The sequence below is a fragment of the Mastigoproctus giganteus genome, chromosome 4 (genome assembly GCF_048544385.1).
Source record: "Mastigoproctus giganteus isolate SK-2022 chromosome 4, ASM4854438v1, whole genome shotgun sequence".
Taxonomy (NCBI): Eukaryota; Metazoa; Arthropoda; class Arachnida; order Uropygi; family Thelyphonidae; genus Mastigoproctus; species Mastigoproctus giganteus.
In genome coordinates this window covers 84,637,723-84,663,418 of record NC_143578.1, presented here as the reverse complement: position 1 = coordinate 84,663,418, position 25,696 = coordinate 84,637,723, and the positions used below count along the sequence as shown (strand labels likewise).

The 25,696-nt window shown below is 36.8% G+C and overlaps 1 protein-coding gene across 5 annotated transcripts in view; it reads left to right on the top strand.

Moving 5' to 3' along the window:
• Alg12 (Alg12 alpha-1,6-mannosyltransferase) overlaps positions 1-25,696 on the top strand; it is a 295,448-nt gene that overhangs the window by 213,384 nt on the left and 56,368 nt on the right. For all 5 annotated transcript variants that reach the window (XM_090371645.1, XM_090371647.1, XM_090371643.1 and 2 more), the window contains one exon: positions 329-555. In XM_090371645.1, the coding sequence (XP_090227771.1) occupies positions 329-555 (227 nt within the window). The remainder of the gene's footprint in view (positions 1-328; positions 556-25,696) is intronic.

Sequence of the window (25,696 nt, the reverse complement as noted above, 5' to 3'; positions counted from 1 at the left end):
CCAAGGTTAAAACCTATTATCCTTAAGTTTTTTTAGCCTCACAAACTATTTACATAAATGGCACATAGATTTATAATTTCAACTGTCTCACTAATTATTCAAACCAATTCAGTCAAGCATTTGTAAAGAGATATTTTAAATAGCCAGAAGTGCAACAATTCATTAGGAAAATGCTCATTAATATTGTTTTTATATTTTAGTAAGTGTGTACCATTATTTTAATGAAGTCAAAGCATTTTCACGTATTATTATTCTATTTCACGTATTATTTTATTATTATATTCTATGTGTATGTATATATGCATGCATTACCTTAACTCAAACACAGACTTCTCCATGGCCATGGTACTTCTATTCTGCATTACCCAGAGCTCTTTGTTTTTCATTGTTTTTTGTGCCTTTTGGATTTTGGGTGGATAGAAGGATTCAGCTGATTGTATTTCCTGCTATAGTTTTTATTATTCTTTATTCATTCCTGCCACACAAAGAACTTCGCTTCATTATATATGTTTTTCCTCTTATGAATGTAGCTGCAGCACGTGCTTGTGCATATCTGTAAGTATGATTCGGATGGTTATTCTCAAATTAGCTGTTATGATTTTTGCACGTGCGCGCACACACACACACACACACATGGAAGCTTATATTCTATGTGTAAAAATGTCATAAACATTTCTGAAACTAAAGCATTTTATTTTTTCAGAAATTTGAATGAAATTTAGTTTTATTTCTAGAAATGTAAAATAGTATGATATGAATCTCCTCAAAGATACAATCTAAAATTATAATTTAGGGCATAGAATTATTATTTATGAATAAATTTGTTCTACAAAGAAGGTACTAAAGGAATCAGATATTTGCATGAAATTTCATTTGATATAATTTAGATTGAAAAGAACACCTCTAAAGTCTCTTCAGTATGCACTTTTTTTGGTGATTTGTTAAGAGGGATCAAAGGTTAAACTCCTCAAAGCACAAAGTGAATATGTAGCTGAATATTTCCAAATTTCAATGCCATTATTTTTGTCTCTAGTAGCAGTAGTAGTAGTAGAGGCATGTGATGCAAGAAAGCAAGCTTATGTAGCATCAGCCAAAAAAAAAAAAAAATAAATAAATAAATAATAATAATAATAATTCTCACATCCATTCCCTCTAAAGGTTTGTCCAGTTCCTCCTTGAATTTATTTAAGCTATCGGCTTCCACAACGACAGATGGTTCCAGCAATCAACTACCCACTGACTATAAAGGCAAATTTCCATATATATTCCACAACTGTCTTTCCTCAATTTGAATTTATGCCCCCTCAGGTTAGTAATCTGAGCAAGAGGAAGAATCCCATCGGAATTGAGCCTCCTCAACCCATTCAAGCCCCTCATACACCTCAATCAGATCACATTGAAAGTGCCTAGTCTCCAGATGCTGCAATTTTCAGAACTTAAGCCTTTCTTGGTAAGAGCTCCCCTTCATTCTCCTCACCAAGCTTGTTGTTTCCCTTCTCTATACTCTTTCAAGCAACTCTACTTCCTTCCAAAAATGAAGCGCCTCCAGACCTATACGCAATACTAAAGATGTGGCCTGACTATTGCCTTATATAAAGGGATAATCATCTGTTTTTCCCTACTAGCAATATTCCTGTATATCATTGACATTACCCCATGATCTGCTCTGGCAGCCTGTCTGCACTCCATAAAACTTCATATCTAATTGCACAATTACTCCCATGTCTTTTTCATTTTCCACCGCCCTAAGCGTAGTACCACACAGTTAGTATGTTTCTCTGTGATTACTGTCATTAACCTAATACCCTAATACCATATTGCTCCAATTTGTACAGTAGTCTTTCATGCGCAACAGTATCAAAAGCTTTCCTGAAATCCAAGTATGTGATATCAAAATTATTTTTTGCATCCATTTCCTTGCTAACCGCATCATCTTATCCAATCAAATTTATCAGACAAGCCTTTCCCTTAATGAACCAATGCTGTGTCTGAATTATTACTGCAGTCTTGTGTAGATGATCCTGCAGTTCTTCTTTAACCAGTGATTCCATTATTTTCCCAGGAACAGAAGTTAAACTAACAGGTCTGTAATCACTCGTCTCACCCTTTGTAAATTGGGGATACATTTGCACATCTCCAGTCCGTGGGGACTTCCCCTGAATCCAAGGATGCTTTTATAATTATGGCTAAGGTTTTGTTTACTTCCTTTGCTGCCCCCTTTAATATAACTGGATAGATCTCATCCATCCCAGGTGTCTTTCTTATGTTTCACTTCGACAATTTCTCCTCTTCTTTGCTCTCAGTTATTACAAAATCATTAAGCTCCCTTTTAGAGTTTAATAAGCTTGCTCTCCACTTCCCTAAATAATTCCTCATGTGTGAATGTAGATGCAAAATACACTGAAAGAACAGAATTCATGGAATATATGGTTCCTGGGCAACACAACAGTCACTCCTCTCAGTAATGGACGAATCCACTTCTTGGCAGGTATATAGGTACACTGCATCCACGTAGATGGTAATTCAATGTCAGTATGGATAAACGTTTCAGTTAACTGACTTTGAAAGAGGGATGGTAGTGGGTGCCCGACGCATGGGTCATTCTATCGTGGGGTGGTACAGAAATTGCATTATTCCCGTTAGAGGGTATCAAGAGTGTATCAGGAATATGCCATTTCTGGAATAACATCTCATTGTGGACAGTGCTGCAGGCAGAGAAAGGTGGCCAATGAATGTGGCCATCGACATCTGTCTCACATTGTTTCAGCCAACTGGAGAGTGATAGTGGGCACAAATCACCACGACTTCAATGCAGCAGGTCAGAAACGTCTCCACCAAGACCATCAGGCGATCATTAGCCGCAGTAGGTTATGGGAGCCTCCGACCCCGCCAGAGTCCCATTGTTAACACCACGACACACAACTCTATGCCTCAACTAGGTAAAAGAACATTGACACTGCACCTTGAATGATTGGAGATGGGTCTCCTGGTCCAATGAGTCTCATTTCCAGTTATTTCGAGCAGATGGGAGGATGCATATCTGGCAGAAAACACAAGAAGCTATGCACCTATCATGTCAACAAGGAACTGTTCAGGCAGGTGGACGGTCAGTAATTATCTGGGTTTTGTTCAATTGGCACACGTTGGGAACTCTGGTACATCTAGACGCATCTCTGAATGGTCCATCTTTGCAGACCATCTGCATCCCTTCATGATCATCGTGCACCCATAGGGCAATGGACTCTCCCAGCAGGATGCACCTCCCTGGAGCCATTGTGACTATAACTATAACATGATTTGAAGAGCATTCCACAGATTTTACCACCATGGAATGGCCTCTCCATTCACTGGACATGAACAATCCTGCGGAGTATTTTTGGGATGCTGTGGAAAGGTTCATTTGAGCTTTGGATCCTCCACCCAGGAATTGCATGAAATTTTGGACAGTGGTGCAGCAAGCATGGTTGGAAATACCTGTGAAACACTTTTGTGAACTAGTGGGCTCAATTCCTCACTGTGTGACTGCTCTGATCCGGGCGAAAGGTGGACCTGCCCTTTACTAGGTATGTATCCCATGAATTCTGTCCACTCAGTGTACTCATTCAGTTTGTCAGCTTTCTGAGCAGGACAGTCGAACCATTGATATCAAGTGGATGAATCTGATTATTCTCCTTCCTCCTAGAGTTTATATAAGTAAAGAAGTTCTTGGTGTTTTTCTTAAGAAGCATCCTTTGCCAAAGATTTCTCGTCATCTTCTTTCGCTTGCCTAACTTCCTGTATGACTTGATTATAGACTAGATTATATCTACCATAGGCTTCTGTGTCACCTGATAATTTATATGCATCCCATACATTTTTCTTCTCTGCCACTAGTCATTAGTTCATCTGACATCCATTTAGGCCTAAACCTTGAACAATATTTCTTAATCGGTATGAAAAGCCTAGTAGCTTCCAGGATTAATTCCTCAAATGCTTCCCATTTAGAATTTAACTGTTGATAACATCCCACTTACACAGTTGTTCCCACTGTATAGGATTTAAATACTGTCCGAGACCACTGTAGAGGGAAAGAACTCTGATTAGGTAACCCCCGGAGTCGCCTGAGTTTTCTAGGAGTGCCTAAAAAAATATGGAAATTAAAGTTGGGAGTGCAGGAGATAATTTGGTTGTGTGGTAAAGGCAGGTGAGAAGGGAGGATGAAGAAAGAAAGAAAGCATCTTCCAGATGAGTGAGGCAGGGAGGGCCGAAGAATTAGGATGTCCCTGAATTGGGGACCCATCCAGGGAAAGAATAAAAGATTGTATGGCTAGGGTACAATAAAGATAGAGTACACAAAGATGAGTACTGTAATGTGTGGGTCATCCAAAGATGACAATTCCAACTGTCCCACAAGGTATACAGGTAGAGTTGTACTCTGTATGGGTTAGATGATTATATAGTTAAGTCTGTGTAGATTGTCGAATTTTGGTATTAATCTCCAGATTGAGCTGGAATCAAGTTGGTTTGGATTCTCAGGTTGTTTCTCCATTTGGTGAACACTTCCTGAGTGAATTGTGAGAGCACGATGAAACTGTCCTCTCAGCGAGGAATAAGTGCGCTCTGGGGTCTTCATAGTTTGTGTAGTGGTACACTATATGCTCCCAACTTTCTGGGAGCTCACAGGAGCAGTGAGGGTCTTCATTGATGCCAAGTTCAGCAAGTTTGCCGTTTAGGGAGCCATGACCAGTGAGAATGAAGGAGGTAAATATAGCAGGGGCAAACCAGGGTAGAGGCTTATGGATGTCGAAGGTTATTTGGGGAATTAATCTCTTTGTGACAAGACCTTACGAGTGGAATCTCAAAGTGCTTGCCAGATCTGGTAAAAGTAATTTGAAGTGTTTCTTTTTTCAATTTTCGGGTCAATTTCCAGGTTCACACTGTAATTTAGTATAGTGGTTGGAATATTTTTCTTAAGACAGTAGGATAGCCTGCTTCGGATGACCTCCAGATCAAGGGGAGGGAAGCCTACCAAGACCTGGAGGGCAGGAGTAATAACAGTACAACATGCCCTAGAAATGGTGAGGAGCATGGTACATTATATTGATTGTAGCTTTTTTTGAATTCCTGACAAATGCTGCCCTGTAAACCCAGGCACTTGCTTCATAACAAATGATAAGCAAGAAGAGTTGTGGAGCAGGGTGAGGAAGCAACCGTGGAGGCCCCCATTCCTTGTGCATGATCCCTTTCACCATGGTGGTGCATTTTCTAATCTTTGTTCCAAGATATTGGAGGTGTGGGATAAAAGAGAGGTTGCTGTCAATAATTATTCCAAGATATTTTAATGAATGGTGGTGCCACCAATCTTAATACCAGGGGGATGCGTAATGTCAAGTTTTCCCTTTAACAAAATGGCTTGGTTTTGTCTGCTGCTATGAAGAGTTTGCATTCCTCAATCCATTTGGAGAGGAAGCAAATAACAGTGTTAGCATGATCTTCAAGGAGCCATCTAGTATCTTCCCGATTGGTGAGAACAAGATCATCAGCAAACACTAAGCACCCTACCCCCAAAATCCATGGCAAGGAATTCATCCAGAACAACCAACCAAAGGAATGGTCTAAGGACTGATCCCTCAGGCAACCTCTGGTGACAGAGCAAGTAGGCTCACTGAAGGCTGTGGTAATGGAGATGGACATGTTATTTAGGTAACTCTTAAGGCAGAAAAAGAGATTTCCTGGTAGTTTGGTGTGCCAAAGGTGACGGAGTATAGAAGGCCACCAGAGGCTGTCAAAAGCCCCACAGAAATCAACCATGATGGCAAGGAAATATTTCTCCTCTCTAGTATTGGCAATTTGGATGAGATGATAGATTACATCTGTGGTACCTTGAAGCCAAATTGGTTGGCAGAACTGAGGTTTTGAGTCTCATAGTGAGTTGAGAGACAAAGGAGGACTCACACAAGGACTTTTCTGAAGATGATAGAGAGCAGGGCGATTGGGTGATATGATCTAGGCAGGTGGGGCAGTTTCTCAGGGTTCTTGAGTATCAATTTAATGTTTGCATTCTTCCAGGCATCAGAGAATATGCCTTCTGAAAGGCACCTATTGAAGAAGAAGAGCAAGGTGTTTGGGCGGATTTCTACCAGTTTCTTTGTGACCTCTACCTCAACTAGATCAGTCCGAGAGCACCTCCCATCCTTTATTTTTGCTAAGACGATGAAGAGCTCTTCTCTGGTAAACAGTTGTTCAGTTAGTGAGTTGCAGTAGTGCTGATTGAGGATGCGTGTTTCTATTTAATGTGCTGAAGAATGCTGCATCCTCAGGGAAAAGGTGGTCCAAGATGTTGACCTTGGCACCCCAGGAGCAAGTCATAGTGCCTGCAGGAGTGATCGTCAATTGAGCTTGTCAGTTACGGCACAGTAGACAAGTCCCTGTGGGTCACTGTTTCCCTAAAAGAGACAAGGGTGCACCAAGATTCTTTCTTCTTAGTTCTAATAAGGTTGATGTATCGGTTTCTCAGGATCCTATTTACTTCTCTACAGGTATCAATCAATCTCAGGTATCAATCTCAGGCTGGGGTATAGAGGCCCTGGCATGCTGGAAGTCATTCTGGGAGGAGTGAACAGCCCTGCAGAGATGGTCCAATTCTGGACACCACCACCACCACAGAACAGCTCTGTGATGGGGTTTCCTCTTTTTGATAGCTTGGTCACAAGGTAGGATGGTGATCTTTGTCAAGTTATTTAGCTGGTCAGAGGTGGCCTGGACAGAAGCAAGAAGAGCAATGTTGTCATTGCTCTTCTTGAAGAGCAATGACAACATTGCTCTTCAACATTGCTCTTCTCGAAAAAGAAGAAAATTAAAAAATAATAAATAATTAATAACAGAAATGGAAATAGACAACCTATGCATTTCTCTCCTCCTGTATGTAATTTTTCTAGTAATTTATAACTTGCTGGCTAAAATGAAACTTCCTGCTATTAAACATCTCTCCCCCCCCCGTAACTGGAAATTATGGCCATGGCCACTAGTTCCAGAATAATTTATAACCGTGAAAATTTCCTCCTCATTCATTTTACTTATGCCTCTCAGAGAGCCTTAAACATCTCAATCAAGTCTCCTCTAAGGTGCCTAGTTTCCAAGCTCTGCAACCCACATATTCAGTCTTTCCTCATATGGACACTCTTTTGCCAATCTCACCAGGCGAGTTACCCGTCTTTGGACCCTTTCAAGAAGCACAATGTCTTTCTTTAAGCGTGGTCTCCATACTTGAACACAGTATTCCAAGTGTGGTCTAACAATAGCCTTATATAATGGAATTATGACATCCTTATCTCTACTAGCAATTGTTCAATACATCATCAGTAGGACACCATGGGCCTTCCTTGCAACCTGTCTACAATGCTTAGAGAACATTGTAGTCTGACTGTATCGTAACACCCAAACCCCTTTCCTCCACTGCTAGCTTTAGTTCAACTCCACCAAGTGTATAAATTATTTTGGGGTTACTGTTCCGCAGGTGTGTAATACCTTACACTTTGCTGGATTAAAGCATAGCTGCCATTTTCTGACCATCCCTGAAGTCTGTCTGGGTCACTCTAAAGAAGCTTTTCTTGGTGGTGATCATTAACTACTCTATCAATACTGCAAATTTAGATATCACGGCCTCTATCCCTTCATCGATGCCATTTATGAAAATCAAAAACAACCAGTGGTCCCAATACTGATCCTTGCGGAACCCCACTTCTTACATCAACCCAATCTGAGGAATAACCTTTATCACAACCCTCTGCCTTCTGCTCTGAAGTCATCCAGCTATCCGTCTATGGATTTTCCCTGTGATTCCAACCTGTTCCAGCTTATAAAGTAACAGCTCATGTGGGACTGAGTCAAATGCTTTGCTGAAATCCAAATAATATCGAAATTATTCCCTAAATCCAGCTCTTGAGTGACCCTGTCAGAATAGCTAACCAGATTTGTTAAACATGATTTTCCCTTTACAAAACTATGCTGATTATCCTTCAGAATTCCATTTCTATCTAAATGATCCTGAATTCTACCATTGATCATTGTCTCCATTTTCCCTATTACTGAAGTTAGACTGACCAGCAGGTAATTTCCCACTTCACTCTTAGAACCGCCCTTATGTATTGGAGATATGGTGGTGATATACAAGAAGTCTTCAAGATATCGCGTGCAGTGGGATCCAGCTCTCTCAGGAGTTGTGCTGTGCCACGAGGCCGAATGACACTTCACATCCATGGAGATAAGTAATTTTTCAGGTGAGAGTATCGTGATGACTGACTAAAGGTACTGAATGGTGCCAGTGATGTCTTCTTTTGGTGCATACAGAGAGACAAGATGGAGTTAGCCAAACCATGTAGAGATTTAAGCACAGGTGGCAAGTGGACAACACAAGAAAGTTATTTTAGTGACCATGATCTGGGCATTTCAGACAACAATTGTTGCCCAGGGTGATTCACCTGAATATTCAATCACCCTGAAGCTTCTAGGATAGCTTTGAGTCTTGGATGAGTGAGTGTAAGGTTCTTGCAATAAGAGGACATCGATGTTCTGGATTTGATTGGCTACACCTGCAGAACATCGTTGATTTTCAAAAATTTTATCTTTGGTTTGATTTCCTGATTTTGGTGTCTATCCATAATTTGTCTTTTGCTGGATGAATGGCCTTGCTTTTAAGTACACAGGATATGGTGGGTCTCTGATTGGGTGTGTGTGTGCTCTCTAGCTTGGTCAATTTACAGTTGGAGCACACCGGATCCTGTGAGCGGTTTGGCCACTCTTTGAATTCATGGTCCTTTTGGGGGTGCAGTGCCTGCATGTAGTGGTTGTTTGGGTGCATGTGTGAGTAGTGTGCCCAAATCTCAGGCATCTGAAACATTTCAGGACTGGGATGTGTTCCTGAAAACCAGTGGCTTCTCCCACGCCAAGTAGATTCTATCCTGTGCCTCCAAAATGTTCTGGGTTCCAGCTCCAAGATCCAATTTAATATGTTGCCTGTTTTTGCTTTGGTCAAGTATTTAAGTTTCACTTCTTGTGGTAAATCTTGTTTTGGAAAGTGCCCTTGCAGATTCCTCTTGTAGATGTCTTCTAATATCTCATCAGGTCTTAACTTCTTGTCAACATCAAAGAGAACTATTGGCAGTCCATTTTGCTTGGGCACATCAGCCCGAATGCCGCTCCTCCCTCATTGCAGTCTCAATTATTATACCTGGATTTCTTCTCTGTCTTATTAGTTTTATCTTTATGCTTTGCAGATGTGCCTTGTTTTGTTGTTACAGCTGCTTTAACAGCCACATTGAGTCAAGCGGGGGCCACATCCATGGGCCTGATGACAACAAAATTGTGCATTCTGTTGGGTGATGGTCTTGATTTGCAGGTGGCTGATTCACTTTTGGTGTCCTCAGCACCTGAGTAAATGAGTAGGGGCACTGTTACATTTCATTTGTTTTCTGCTCATTCAAAAGCAGGTCAATCAGAGCCTTATACCTTTCATTATCAACTTGTAAGTTAAATAAAACTGTTTCCATTTTCATCCAAATTTTTATAATTTTGGTTCTTGCTGCAGCTGTAATTTGATTCGTTTGCTCAGAGGTAAACTCTTCCAGCTCATTTCTGATATGCATCACCAGAGAGATAGGAGTGCCATCAGGAATGGAAAACTCATCATGCTTTTTTTGTTCCAATTATCATTGACACAAGTTTCCTCTGCGACAGTTGGGAATTAGTGCCCATCACCGGAAACGATATCAGAAGTACAGACAATAGTTGGGACAGACACAGTGCAAGGTCACTTAGACGGGAACCTTCCCCAGTCATGGAGCAACGTCTGAATGTGGCAACTGGAGAACATGTTCGGCTGCACTCAAGTGTCCTGTCTATGGCAGTGAGTGTCCAATTCCATAGACAGAGATGCCAGATAAAAAAAAACTTAAAACAAGCAATGAGGCCCTAAAATGTTCAATAACTTCTTATCATCACACAGCTTGAATAACAGGGAGTCCATGGATACAAATCTTGCAATTTTAACTACACTATATCTAAAGAAATTAGCGATAAATCAGGGCACTAGAAACGTGTCCACTACATTCAACAGCCCAAGACACTTTAGATTGGGGTAAGTGCCATTGTTGACAAGCCCTGAAGCAGCCAGCCAGCCAGTAACACCAGTGACAACAGATAACAAGAGCCAGATTGACGTGTTGATCGAAGAGGATCACTGCATCACAACACTCGAATTGTGCAATGCAGTAGGTTTATGATGGTTATCACAATAGGGAACCTGCTGTGATAACCATCATAAAGGAACTAAGCTACAACAAGGTTTGCACCCAGTGGGTCCCGAAAATGCTGACACATGAGCACAAAGAAGCCTGGAAAGTCAACTGTATGGAACTGTTCCAATGCTATGAGAGTGAAGGAGAGGTTTTTCTTTCACACGTAGTCACAGGTGATGAAACCTGGGTCCACCATTATTACCCTGAAACAAAGAAAAAGTCCGATGAAGTGGCACCATCAGAATTCACTGGGCTTCTTTGTGCTCATGTGTCAGCATTTTCAGCAGAAAATACTGTCGCCATGACTTTACCAACAGAATTTTGGAAAAAAATACGGGATCTTGCTTATGGGTGTCTTTGAGTGTGGCACCATGATCAACTCAGACCAATGTGTGGAAATGTTGAAAAGTTGAATGCCTGCATCTGTAGAGGTCGACCGTGACAATGCACGACCCCACACCAGTCTACACATGTGGGGTTGTGCATTGTCATGTGCACCCTGTTGCAAAACTGGGGTGCTCTGTTCTTCTTCACCCTCTCTCATAGCTCAGATCTTGCACCTTCTGACTATCACCTCTTCAGCCCACTGAAGGATGCGTTCCATGGAACCCATTTTGCAGATAATGACCAGCTCAAGCACAGTGTTCGCAAAGCTCTACAGAGTGAGTAAGGACTTTTACAGGATTAGAATACAGCATCTGACTCAGAGATGGCAGAAGTGCACAGAAAATGATGGTGACTTTGTGAGAAAATAACAGTGTGGTTATTAATTGGTGTAAAAGGCATAGTTGCAGGAATTTATTTCCTGAGAAAAGAAACAGGAGGCATTATTTTCGTACCACTCCCTGTAACTTATACACTCATTGGTTGAATTTAAAAAAGTAGAGGAAGAAAGTGATTTGGGAGTTATGATACAGGGGGACATGATGTTCTCCTGGCAGTGTAGGCAGGTAGGGAAGACCCATTGTATCCTATCGATGATTTATCAAGGAGTTGTAAGACTGTACTTAGAATATTGAGTAAAAATTGGAGACCATAACTAAAAAAGCAAAAAGACATCAAGCTTTTTTAAAAAATCAGAAAAAGGTGGGCAACCTGCTTTGTGAAATCTGCAAAAGGTTTCCCATATGAGGAAAAACTTTGAATATATGGGCTAGAGTTTGGATACCAGGCACTTTAGAAGGAATAGTAAAATGAATCAAAGCAAAGTTTTTTTTTTTTTTTTTTTTTTCATGTTTATCTGTTGTTCATTATTATTTTTAGTGTTTTTTTTATTTATTGATTTATTATTATTTTTTTTTTTTTTGGCTGGTGCAGCAGAAGCCCGTACTTTCATTGCACTATATGACTAATAATAATACTAAGTCTGTTCCTTGAAAATTAACATGTACATGATCCTGATATACTGAGTTTTAATAATTTCTGTGATAAGAATATGCTGCTGCCTTTCTTGAAATTTTGAAACTAGTTAATCTTGCTTTTGAAATTTTGAAACTAGTTAATCTTGCTTTGATTTGTCTAAACAGGTTTTATGCCTTTCCAGGAACTGTGATAAGTCATTAATGTCATGCTTTTTTAATATATTTATGGATGTGCATGTATTAATTTTTTAATAGTCTGTTCTTAAAGCCAGTCAACAGACTGGCACAAATAATTTCATTTAAGCTCCATGAATTATACCACTTGATCTGGTGCACTGGTACGAGGGGGATATCAAAAAAGTTCGTACCCTGACCTAGATAAAACATCAGTAGGAAGATGCCATTTTAATAAGTTGTCTACATATTCAATAACCAACATGAAATTTCATTTACATAGGTGATCGTGCACCAGAGGTGGAGCCCGGAATCTGAGGAAGGACACTATGGTTGACAAAGTGGAGTATCGACCAGTGATCAAGTTCCTGCATTTCTAGGGCAAGAAAGCTCAGGAAATTGATGAAGAAATAAAAGTTGTGTATGGGCAGAATTATCCATCCTATGGCTTTGTAAAAAAGTGGAAACAGAAGTTCCAGTTTATTCGTACAAGCGTCTTTGACGACCCAAGAAAAGGAAGGCCATCGGCATCCACAGACGATGAGACAAAGGTTGGGCAGCTGGTGCTTAGTGACAGATGTGTGACAATTCATTTCATTGCAAATGCAATGGGAATTAGTTATGGGTCTACCCACAGCATTTTATATGACCATCTGCACGTGTCTGAGGTCTCCGCACGATGGGTTCCAAGATTGCTGATGCCTTTGCGAAGCAATGTCGAATGCAATGTTCTTGCCAACTGTTGGATTTGTACTACTGCAGCACCCACCCTATTCTCCTGATCTAGCACTGTCAGACTTCTTGTTTCAGGAAATGAAGAAATCATTGTGTGGACGCCACTTTGATGTGTCTCGGGGAGTCATCAATGAAGTGGAATCGTGGTTTCAGACAAAAAGTGCAGACTTCTATGATTAAGGCATTAAACAACTGATCCATAGATGGGTGTTACTATACATGGACTACATAGAAAAAAGGATTAAAGTTCCTGTGAAGTTTCACCTTTCTAGGGCTATCATTTCTAGGTAAGGGTACGAACCTTTTGATACCCCCCCTCGTATAAGTATGTTTGATGCATTCATTTTGGATTAAGAGGTTTGTAGTGAGGCACTGAGTTCACAATTTTTGACATGTTTTCCCAATTTTTTGTCATTTTTTAGGCTCAGATATTATTATTAATAATAATAATATCAGTATTAATAGTAATACTATTAATAACAATAATAATAATATACCACATCAGCCAAAAAGAAAAAAGAAAAAAAACATTACTCACCTCATCTGCTCTACTCCTCTAATAACTAATTCTTTCCTAAATTTATTCAAACTTCCCACTTCCACAACACCAGATGCTAGTTTGTTCTAATAATTATTCACCTTCTGGCTGAAAGCAAATTTTCACTAATCAGTCCCACAGCTATTGCATTCAATTTTACTTTATGTATGTTGTTCGAGAAAGAATTAGAATACTATCATCCCTAAGTTTACTCAATCCATTTAAAGCCTTAAAAACTTCAGTCAGGTCTTCTCATAAGTGCCTAGTTTCCAAGTGCTGCAATTTGTAGAACCAAAATTTGTTCTGGTAAGAGTACCCTTTTGTGTTCTTGACTATTCTACTTGCTCTTCTCTGCACCCGTTCCAAGCGATCCATATCTTTCCTAAAATGAGCCTTCCAGACTCAAGATACAGTACACAAGGTGTGGCTTAACCATTGCCTTATACAATGGGATAATCACCTACCTGAACTTTCTGGCAAAGTTCCTGTATATCATTGACAGAACCCCACAAGATGTTTTAACAGCCTATCTGCACTGCCCAAAGAACTTCATGTAGGACTATATGATTACACCTAGGTCTCTTTTGTTCTCTACCACCTTGTGTGTGGTCTCACCTAATTAGTATATTATTCTTAAATTACTGCCGTTCGTATTTACCACCGTTTAAACTTCTGTTTCCGTTTTTCAACCCATCTGTCTTGCTACAGTAAGCCTTGATTCCTGTTATCAGGGCTGGATTTAAGGTGGTTGTGGCTCATAAACTATAACTTTTAAGAGGGCCCCCCCCACCACTTAGTAAATTTTAGGTTTAATAGCGTTTCATGCTCATCAAAGGGTGCGTATAAAATGCTACTTATAATAATGCATGCATTTTTATTAACTGTTAAAAAAATAACAGATATTTTTGACATTGGTAATAATAACAATAATATCAATTAAATTAATAATATAATAAAACTAAAGACATTATTTTCATTTTTGTTAAAAACAAAATAAAACAAACAAAATAAAACAACAAAAAATTATTGATTCAAATTATTTAAAATATTTGCTTCCATGATTTCGTTATGGCGAAATGTGAAACAATGTCTTCAAATGATAAACTTCTAAGCTTGTCACTTTCCATATATAAGATGCTCAATGAAGAGAATTTGTTTTGAAGCATGGTTGTACGATATTCATTTTTTACCCTCTTAATTCTGTTAAATGATCTTTCTTCAGAGCGATTAGTTATCATCAAGGTAAGAAAAATTCGAAATATAGTTTCAACATTTGGAAAAATTGACTCTATTTTGTCTCAAATTATTATATTATATAAATTTTGAGAATAATTTTTCTTTATATACAGATGAAAATATTTTATATCTTCATATAAATTATCATCTATGTCTTCAGGGTAATTATTAACTAAACTTTTTACATTTTCTCTGAGGCGCCCCCGTAGCCAGGTGGGAAGGAGCAGCAGTGCATAGCATACGCTTCTTGATTAGACTGGGATTCGAGCCCTTCACCACCAAATACAGAGGATGCGGAAAGGTCAGGGAATGACCACTGCATATCCCGGAGCAATATGGCTTTAGTTGCTAATGCTCCTAAAAACCAAATAACAAACAAACATTTTCTCTGAGCTCTTCATGTGTCTAGTCAAAATTTAATAAAAATGAAAACTTTTGAGAAATATTTTTATATACTTCAGCTCTTCTTTGTGAATTACTTTCTAAAGAGTTCAGGATAGGAATGAAAGATTTTATCCTAAATTTATCTCTTGCAGAAAGATCGTCAATATCAGATTTTCCATCATTCATCTGTACTTTTCTAGACCTTTTCTTTGCACTCTTATTATCTATGTTATCCGGTAATTTTTCTTTTGCATTTTGTTCAAATTCATCGAAACTGTTTCTGGTTTCTTTTATGAAATTTGTAAATATGCATACAGTTTTGAACATGTATTTAATGATGTTTCAGGGTCTTATAATATTTTACTAGTTTTGTGAAACTGTTCCAATATATAATTCCATAATACAAGCATAAACATAAATTCATGTTCTTCCATTTTTTAATGGATAATAGAGGCTTCTCTTTTGGTTTCACCATTTTCATATTCATCATCCTGAAATTTAATTAAAGCATTGATAATTGAATCATAATTATTCATAATTGCTCTTATAGCTTTGATATGTGCTTCTGATCTAGTGTCAGAAAGATGTTTCGGAACTTCACAATTTGGATTCCAAAGCCAATTTTAAAATAGACCATTGTTTTGTTGAAGCAGAGAAAAATGTATAGGTTTGTTGCAAAATTGCAAAGAAATTTACTTCGTCTACACAACAATCAACTTTAAATTTAACGAATGTCCGGCGCAGGGAATATATATATAGCATAGATTATTTTTTTCTAAAATTTTTTGTTGCATACCATTATATTTCCCAGACATGTTGGCAGCATTATCATAGGACTATGCAAGTGTAGAGGACATGATAATCAGCATTATCATGTCCTCTACACTTGCTAAAATAAATGTTACATTCATTTATAATACAATCAAATATCAAATTGGCCAAATTTTCTCTGGAATGGGTTTCTATTGGAAGGAATGTTAAAAATCGTTCAATGGGATGACCATTGTGTGGACATACGTATCTTACAGTAACAGTTAATTGATCAATGTGACAGATCAGGCATAGAATCAACATACTAACTAAAATAACCAGCTTGTTTTAAATCTTCAAAAATAGATTTTCTTACTTTTTTAGTCATTAAATCAATAATTTCGTCGCATGTTGTTTTAGATATATATGATGGCTTTCCAGACCCAGAATTCCTATAATGACCAATATGATCAGCGAGAAACAGATTAAATTGAGCAATCAGTTCCAATAATCTGAGAAAATTTCCATTTCGAGTTGAATTTAATTTCTCATCATTGCCTCGAAATGGCAATCCTCATTCTGACAAAGTTGATACAACTGCAACAATACGTTGAAACACCTACCTTCAACATTTTTGTTCTTTTATAATTTGTTGATCTAATTTTTAATCTAAAGTGGATCAACCGTTTCTTGATAAATATGTTAGCAAAGCTGCTCTGTGATCAATTGAATTCTCCTGTTTAATTAAAACAGGGTTTTGCCAATCCTTAAAGCCATTAGCTGAAGTGCAACTTGAATTTGAAAAGAGCTTGCATACAAAACAGTAGACGCATCCAGTTGATGGAGAATATACTAGTTACTCTTGACTGTACTTTTCACCATTAATTTTTGTGGAGTGAAAGAATCCTTGGGAGCAATACCTTACTTGATTTTTAAATATCTGTTTTGATTTTTCAAAGGAATCCTTCCAGTGTTGACAGTCAGCAGGTCCTTTTTGAACCCCAAACAAGATATCATCCTTAGTTAAAGTACACCATAGACCCACATCATTGTATTTTGTATAGATGTTTTGTCGATTCTTTTCTGTATCATAGTCTGAAATATCAGGAACAGATGTAGTTGCCCGAAAAATATCTATAGGAATAATTTCTGTTTTATAGTCTGCAATATCAGGATTATATGTAATTGCACTAGAAATATCTGTAGGAATAGTTGGTATTGATACATCAGGTCGACCCTCAATAGATGAATCTTCATTTATTTGTGTTACTTTAAAGTAAGTGTCACCTTTGGATAAACTAGATAAATGAACCTGTAATAACTTCTTATTCTTCTTCTTTTGATACCCGCTTGCAAAACTTGTCTTCATGTTTAATCTTAAGAAAAATTCATTTTAGGTAAGTAAAAAAAATTAAATTATTCACTCTTGCTTTTATTACAATATTGCAAATGATATTATGTGAGTTAATTATTTATTTAGATTATTAAATTGATTATTTTATTTTTATTTATTTAGATTATTTTATTATTGTCGATAGATTATTTTTATTTGTAAATTATGTTACATAAAATATGTTTAACTCACCTCACAGTTTAAATAAAGGTTTATTTCATTAAATAATATTGTTGTAATAATATGTATATTATTTATTTAACTATTCTTAAAGTCTTTCTCACTTTAAGAAGATCACACGTACATAAAACACTGAAAGCAAAACTGTCTGACAAAAGATTAGCTACCTTGTTTTGCACCACTTTCCACTATAAGCAGTGCTGTAGTTGTAAAATTAGCAGAAGGTATACGCTATGAATGTTACTAAAATCAGAGAATATACTGTGCATATCAGGCATATTGAATTCGCTTCAGTTACATAGAATAAAACAAGTGATTTTTCAACATAATATTCTGTATTTTAGTACTCAGCATATGAAAATCTTCTGATAGTCAATGAAATTAAATTTTTGCCGCATCACTTGGCAATCAACATCGAACTATACAACATTGTAGGCACATCCACTTGTTTGTTATACTTGCTGTTGAACGACAGAGAAGTGGTAAAAGTTTTCAATTTCCTAGTACGAAGATATGCTACTTCTTTCAACTGCACAATACACTGCATCCAATTTTGGGGAATAACACAACCAAATTCTGTTTATTTTAAGACCCAATTTGTTTACTGTTTTGTAATACCTTGCTGAAAATGACCACTTAATGTGATTTTTTGGAAACGGGCCATTAGGTCTACAAGATCCATGACGTAAAATAAATCTCTTCACATTTGTTGTTATTATGTCTGGATGATTAGCAATATCACTTGGATATTGTTCACTAACTAAATTTTCTAATAGTTATAGTTCATTGGTGTTCATTTGGTTTTTCACATCTATATATCTGTAGTTTGTGCTGTAAAAGATGATGATGTTGATGCTGTTGTATCTGTTGGTGTAGTAATAGAAGAGCTCATGTTGCTCCTGGTGAAGAAAGAAGACAACTTCGGAATTTTATTCTGTCTCCCCCCGCCCCCATTCTAAAAATAAATTATAAGGCAACAGACGAATTAGTAAAAATTTTCTTACATGTGGTGCTATAGCATTAGATATTATCGAAGTACATTTTGTTCTTCACACTTTGAAGTCCTTATATTCCTGAAAAATGAAATTTACAAAGCTAACTCAAATGATCAACTACTCTTACTGCATAATGCACAGCTATGAAAAATGCAGTGCTACTTTCTGCCTTTGCACCTTCTGTATTGCCAATTTTCTTGAATGGCAATACTCTCCGATGCTGAAAACTAAAGTGCTCTTCGGCTTTCTTGTGCTTCGTTTGTATTACAATGTCTTTCAATATCACTTAATTTGGCTGTCAGTGTGCATCTACAATATTTGCAAAAACATTTTAAATAATCACATCTAATTTGCAGAAACAGTTCTTATATTTAGCATCTTTGAGTCATTGATCACAAAAGTGTTGAATACATTTTTTTCTCATTTTCACAAAGGGGCAAAATTACACACTATAGTTTAATATGAAAATTCACAAGCGAAAAAAAAAAAAAAAAAAAAAAATAGTTACCTACTCAAAGCAATTCTCAATGTAATTGAATCAACACAAACGAAAAAGGACATGTTTTCATTAACACTCTATGTTAAACCTATTCAGAACAGTATTCTGCATGCAGAAATGATTTTAAGTTACTGTATCTATGTTTTGGGCAGGATACTCTAGTAATTAGAAAAGTGAACCAGCATAAAGCGACCCTCTATGTTAGGAAAGTTAGACTGCAGAAAGTGGAATTTCAAAGAAAAGAAGTTGACCCAGGGTCCTGAGCTGGATATCATCATTCTTCTCTTTCTTGGTGATTCCCATCTAGTTCTCTCTCTCTCTCTCTCTCTCTCTCTCTCTCTCATTCTCTCTCAGGGTAACTCAGAAATTTTTTTTGGCTGGTGCAGCATAAGCCTCAGGCTTCCTCACACCATATGGCTAATAATAATAATAATAATGAGAGTTCTGAGTGATTGGTGGAAATTCATATTATATCTTTCTTTCTCTGATCTGTAAATGATCCAGCGACAAATTTCATAATTATTTGTGTTGCCCTTTGATCCCCCTATGTGAATCGGAAAGACATTTGCACACCGCTAATCAGTAAGAACCTCCCCTGAATCTAAGGATGCTCATAATTACAGCCAAGGGTTTGCTTACCTCTCTTGCTGCATCTTATAATATAGGTGGATAGATCCCATGTTCCTTATTTACTTTTAGCTTCAGCTAGCTAATTAGTTATTTGCTTCTCTCTTTTTTTCCCCCTTTTTATCTTCAGCAATTTCTCTTCAACTTTCTTCTCATTTATAACAAAATCACATAGCTCTTCCTTATAACTTGGTGTACTTCTTGTGTTCTCATGCCTAAAAACTTCTTCACCAGGAATATATGCAAAATATTTACTTAATTTGTCAGCGACTTCAACAGCATCATCAGTTGTTATGCCATTCATATCTAGTGGTCCTATGTTGTTTACCCCCTTTCCTTCTAGTGTTAAGATAAGCAAAGAATTCTCTTCTACTTTTCTTTGAATCCTGGTTAAGAACTCCTTATAATTTTCCCTTGCTTGCCTAAACCACTTAGTGAACTGTTTGCAGAAGAGTTTGTACTTGCTGTAGGATTCCATGTCCCCTACCAATTTGTAATTATCCCATGCATCTTTCTTCTTGTTACTAGATTTCATCAGTTCATCTGACATCCATTTAGGTCTAAACGTTGAAGACTATCTCTTGATATAAAAAGCTTAGTAGCATACGTGATTACTTTCCTAAATACCTCTAACCTTTAGTATTTGCAGTTGGTAGCATCATCAATTAGCCTCTTGCCTTTAACAGTGGTTACATCTTTAAGTAAATCTCACATCAGTATGCTGTTGATTACTGCCATCCTATGAGTCTTTTTTTTATCTGCAGATTCTTAATACATGAAGGCTCACTGTTGATAATCACATCGAGCACTGCTTTCTTTTGTTGTCTCTCTAACCTACCGCTTTAGAAAACAGTCATGCAGAAAATATCTCCTACTGTGTGTCACCTGTCCACAAGTTCCAGTTAATATCTAGAAAGTTAGACCTCCATTATAAGACATTCCGATCTACTTGCACACTCTACCTGCTTGTGTAGTTGTTCGTTATACTAATAATGGTCATTTGTCCCATTCTCATTTTAGTTTTCCCAGTGTTTGGCATACCAAATTGGCTCAACATTGCACTGGCCATTAACATCATCTAGGTCCACTGCCTTAGATTTTATTTGCTTCTTAACCAAGTCTATTACCCCACCTCCAGTCCCGTCTGTCCTTCCTGTGGCTTTCAGTATCAATGTGAAAAGAGAACAAACCAGGATGGATCATGCATCTCTTTTTGCTGCTTGTGACTGAACTACTACAGTGTCATGATGCAGCTTCTTATGTTATGCCATGATATAGTTCCATGTGCTGGAGTTAACCAGTGCTTCAAAGTCATCAAATTTGTTTACAATACTCCTAGCATTACTCTACAAGCAAGAATATATTTACCTGCATTTGCTTGTCCTACGTTGGGGGTCATTCCATGATCATAGGACAAGCCATCACTTTCTACTTAAGTGTATCTATCTCTGTAAAAGCGATCTCTGCTTTTAAGCACAGACCATGCTGGGAAAAATTCTACTCCCTGAGCCTTGTACAGTCTCTCCTAGGTTGAATTGATTGGTAAGGCTCTCATCATGTACTTCCTCCTATCATGTCTGGGCAGCATTGCAGACGGTTTCAAATTTATTCCTAACTCAACTTTTTCTCTATCATTGCATCTTGCGGAAACAGAGACAGCATGACACCCTCTCTGCTGTTGAGAGTGTCGTGCTGTCTGTTATTTGAGTGTGGGATTTACCGCTGAAGTGAACAACTGAATGCTTGATGGGTTTCTCTCTTTTATTCCTTCAAGGCATAAACACTCAGACTGCTGAATTCATGTTTAACCTCCTTGTGCTCACTCTCAGTGAAGATTCACGAAGGCATCCCCTTTGGCTATATTATGTCTGGCTAAAGGTATCTTTGCAAAGTGACAAGTGGAGCACATCATAAAACTCATATTCATAAAAGAACTGTCATTGTCAGTTCTCTCCTGAGCTGAACATTCCTGCTACTTGAGCCTTTTGCTTTCCTGCTTTAGTCTGAGGCATGATTCAATTTAAATTTAAGAATGCTTCATGAAACCGAGACATTAGTGTAATATAACATAGTATAATGAACATAATATTACTATATCCATTTTATTTTAAGTTACATTGTGTACTGTGATACAGTTACTTTACGAGAATTCCTCAAAAATAGTAGTTAAGAGATTGTATTGGTATATGTTTATGGTTTATGGACTTGAAATGAAGTTTATGGACTTAAAATATTACCTATACTTCTATGGAATTATCTACTAAATTGTTTTTGTATCATTCTATAACAATACTATAATTGATACCACGCTTATATTGTTTTTATGTTGATAGTATAACAGTGATGGCAGAGGTGTATTGCTAAAAAAAATAGTACCGGAATGCTCGTCGATTAACTACAAATAGTTACCTACGCTTTTTTTTCATAAGCAAAAATAAATAAATCAAAGATTAGAATATTTGTTCAGTATTTATTTATAACTATTAAATAGAAATTTTAAAAGTAAAAAACAAAGACAAAAAATTTTAAAAATCAGAAAGAAAAAAAACGAAAACAAAAACTCCAAAATAATACTGTTCAGAAGAATCATAGAAATTCCCATACAGGATCGATTACATATTCTTTTGTGATGACCATTTTTGTTTGTTGGTCAACAGCAGAACGATGAGACTGCAATCATGTTCGGACATAAAAATTTGGATTCCATAATTTTAACGGTGGACCCTGTAATTTAATAAACAACAAACTTGGCACATGTTTGACAAGAATACGGAATCTTTTCTCAGTTAATATTAAATTCATATTACTGAAGCCACGCTTGCATTCAGAAGAACTGCAAGCTATAATTTTGGAATAAGTTTTTAAATGTTCAAAATCTGTGGGCACGCTACAACCACCATTAGCTAAATAATCCCTATAGGCATTCAAACATTTTGTGAAAGATAAATTAAAACATTTACAGAGAGATTCTGTTTCATTTTCTCCAAATCCAGGATCAATTTCAGATGGCCATTCGCTTGGTTCAAGAATTTGCAACTCTTTTATAATGTCTGAAGTTGAAATTCCTTCAGTAAATTCGGAAGAATCTGTACTAATGCTCAGCCTATGCTTCGTATTATTAATAATACTGTTTAGAAATTGATTTCTCTGAATTAATGTTACTTTTTTATTGTCCTTTAATGTTACTGAAAATAATTGCATTTTTTCCATAGCATCTGACGCTTCTAACTACTTTTTTCCTTTTTGAGGATATTTTAAAAATTCCAAGTAACGAATTGTACGACAAATCAATTTGTCTGCATATACTATTGTTGTATCTCTTTTTTTTTTTTGCAATGACACTGAAAGAATCGTTAGCTCAAACAATACATCGTACATCAGGGCTAAATTTAGAACAAACTGTTTGGATGAAATTCGTTTATATAATCCGTTGAACCTGGATTGTTCAGTTTTGTTTCGGTTGTTGTCTTTACCGGCATTTTCAAAATGATGGCATAAAGATGCAAAATTTTGCCAAATTGCCAAAGTCCTAAAGGAGCTGGCCACCCACCTTACATTAAATACCCGTCCAGTCCTTTTAATTTCTTCACTGATGTTGGTAGTGCATGCTTCTATTTCTCTCTGGTTTTTTTGGTGATTGACTGTACAAAGTGTACAGCTTGTCCATAAATATTTGAAAATGGTTAATTCCATGAACTTCTGATATTGCATCTCCAACTGATGACTCAAGCTTGATGGTTTAAACAATGGCATATGATCAAATATGGATATTTTTCTAATAATTTATTTCCAACTTCAGATTTTCTGCCCAACATAACACTTGCCCCATCTCTCGTAAAAGAAATTAGTGTTTTAAATAATTGTCGTCAAATCCATATTTTTAAAGACAATTTTAAGAGACATTGTTATTGTCAAAGCTGTTTGATCTGGCAATTCGATTAAATCAAGAAACAAGTAATGTGGATCTTTCATTTTATTCGTTTCACATTTTAAATAAATAATCAGAGTAGATTACTTGCTTAGAGTGGTAGACTCATCAATGAGAATTGAGAAGTTTCCATGTATATCCACAATTTGTTGGGTCGACTAGGCTAGCCGGGTGGGTAAAGTGCCTGCCTGGCAACCCAAAGGTAGCGGGTTCGAATCCAACCTCGGGCTTGGATCAGAGTAGTGCAAAAACCTTGGGAGGTGCATTATGGCCACAGAAGCCAATGCGCCAACTACTAACAAAAAAAATAATAAATTTGTTGGCACAATTTTAATTTCATTTGCCTTGCAACATGTTCTGTTATATTAGTAGCACTTAATCTTGAATGCAAACTGTGAGCAATAATAGTGTCATTCAATTCTTGAAGTTGTAACAACTCAAAATGGTCAGAATATGGTCGATCATGTTTTGCAATATAATATGCAGTTCTAAAAACCTTACAAGTGCTAGAAATTTCGGAGTCATTCATTTGATCAATTACTGCTTCTAAATGTTGTTCATTTGCAGCTTGCAAGATTTTTTCAGCCTGTATATGTGAAATACATTTTGAATGTTCATAAATTTTCTTACGTAAAGATGTCAGTTGTGTGCTTCTATCTTTGCCATAAGATGATACCACTACCAAACTCCATTCCTTTGAAATGCTAACTCCCTGCGTTTTAGGTGGCCCTAATTTTTTTACAGCTGCACAAATCAAACGTCCTAATTTGCCGGCATCACATGTAAGCCAATGATATGCTTTTTTCTTCTCAGTCCACATGTCAGCATTCCAAACATGGGGCCAATTAAATTTTAATTCTGTGTCACTGTTTTTCTCATCTTTAGATTTTGATGGAAAAGAAGAGGTCATGTCGTTATCGTTTCCACATGTTTGTACATTTTGTTGCACAGTTTTCAGTTTTTTATCAAATAATACATTTAATCTTGTTTGTTTGCATTTTTCACTTATTTTGTATTTAATGAAAATTTCTTCTTTTAATTTTTAAATACTGAAATTATGTAAATTTAAATTTATGTATTTAATCCCGTAAAAATTAATTTTTACCTTAGAAGAAATAGTAATAAATAAATTAATTAAATCTAAAAAAAAAAAAATCACATGATCATAAACTCACATGTACATATTACATATATATAATACAGGTGACCCCCCGCTTAACGCTGATAATACATTCCGTGAAAACAGAGCGCTGAGTGAATCTGCGCTAAGCGAGCGTCGCATTCCATAAGGTAACATATATATTTGTGAGTTGCGGTCGGTGCCATAGGATATTTCCTAATCAATAATAAACGGTAGGTGCACAAATGTTGGTCAAAATATTTAATATTCAAATATTTGTACATATAAAAGATTCTGCATTACATACGTATATAATTATGTGGTAACTACTTAAGTATCAAAATTAAACTTAAAATTCCAATTAAAATCATGAATTTAATTGATCTAAATTGATTTAATTTAATTGATGAATTTAATCATGAAAAATGTGTCGATTTTGAGTTGAACTTTGGCCCTCTTCCAAATAAACTAAAAGGGGTATTAATTTTAAATCCCCCCACAGTTTAATTACTACCCAACAAATCAAATAAAGTCAACTGATCCTTCACCGCTTTGAAACCTGGCATGTTTTTTTTATTCTTTCAATATGAAACTTCTTTTAGGCATTCGTTTCCACAAAAGCCCTGCTTCATCTATGTTAAAAACTTTTTGAGAAGTATAACACATAATATCCCTCTTCAATAATTTTAAGAAGTTATTTTTTGAAAGTTTTGGCTCCTTCTGCACTTGCGGCTTCTCCCTGGATTTTAAATCTATTCAACCAGCCGTTACTAGTTTTAAATGGCTCCACTTTTTTTTTTTTTTTTTTAGGTGAGTTTTCTTCAGATTATCATATTGGCTAATCTCTTTCTTTTTTATTTTATTTTATTTTTTTTAATAATATTTAACTTAACTGAATTCTGCTTTTTTTTTTTTTTTTTTTTATGTAAACAGCAAACACGAGAAGTGGGTCAGTATGACTAGAAAATGGAAGCCAGCTGGAGTTGTGAACACTAAAATCACCAAGAAAAATTACCTCACTGTTAGGAAAGTTGGACTGGAGAAAGTCAAGTTGCAAAGAGAGGAAGTCAAAAAGCTCCAAGTGATTAGTGGAGTTGGGAGAATGGTAGAGACAACAGATGAATTTTACTCAATGAGGTAGAGAGATTTTAAGCCAGAGAAGATCAAAAAGAGGAGATTCCAAATTGCCAAGTCTCTGACAGGGAATATCAGAATGGACATATGCCCATGTACCACCTTTGAGGCGAAAAGAATCATACAGCGAATAATTTGGGCATCTGAGATAAGCAGTAGTTGAATCAACCGATAACTGAGATTCTGTCAGAAAAAGTACATGAGGTTTGGCAGACTGCAAGTGGAAATGGACATCGTTGAGATTAGAATTGAGACCACGTATATTTGTGAAATTAGTTAGGAAGTGCTTGGGAGGTTTAGATCTTTTCGCAGATAAGCTTGCTCTATTAGTTTGACAATTCATGGTATATTCAATAGTAAGAAAAAGT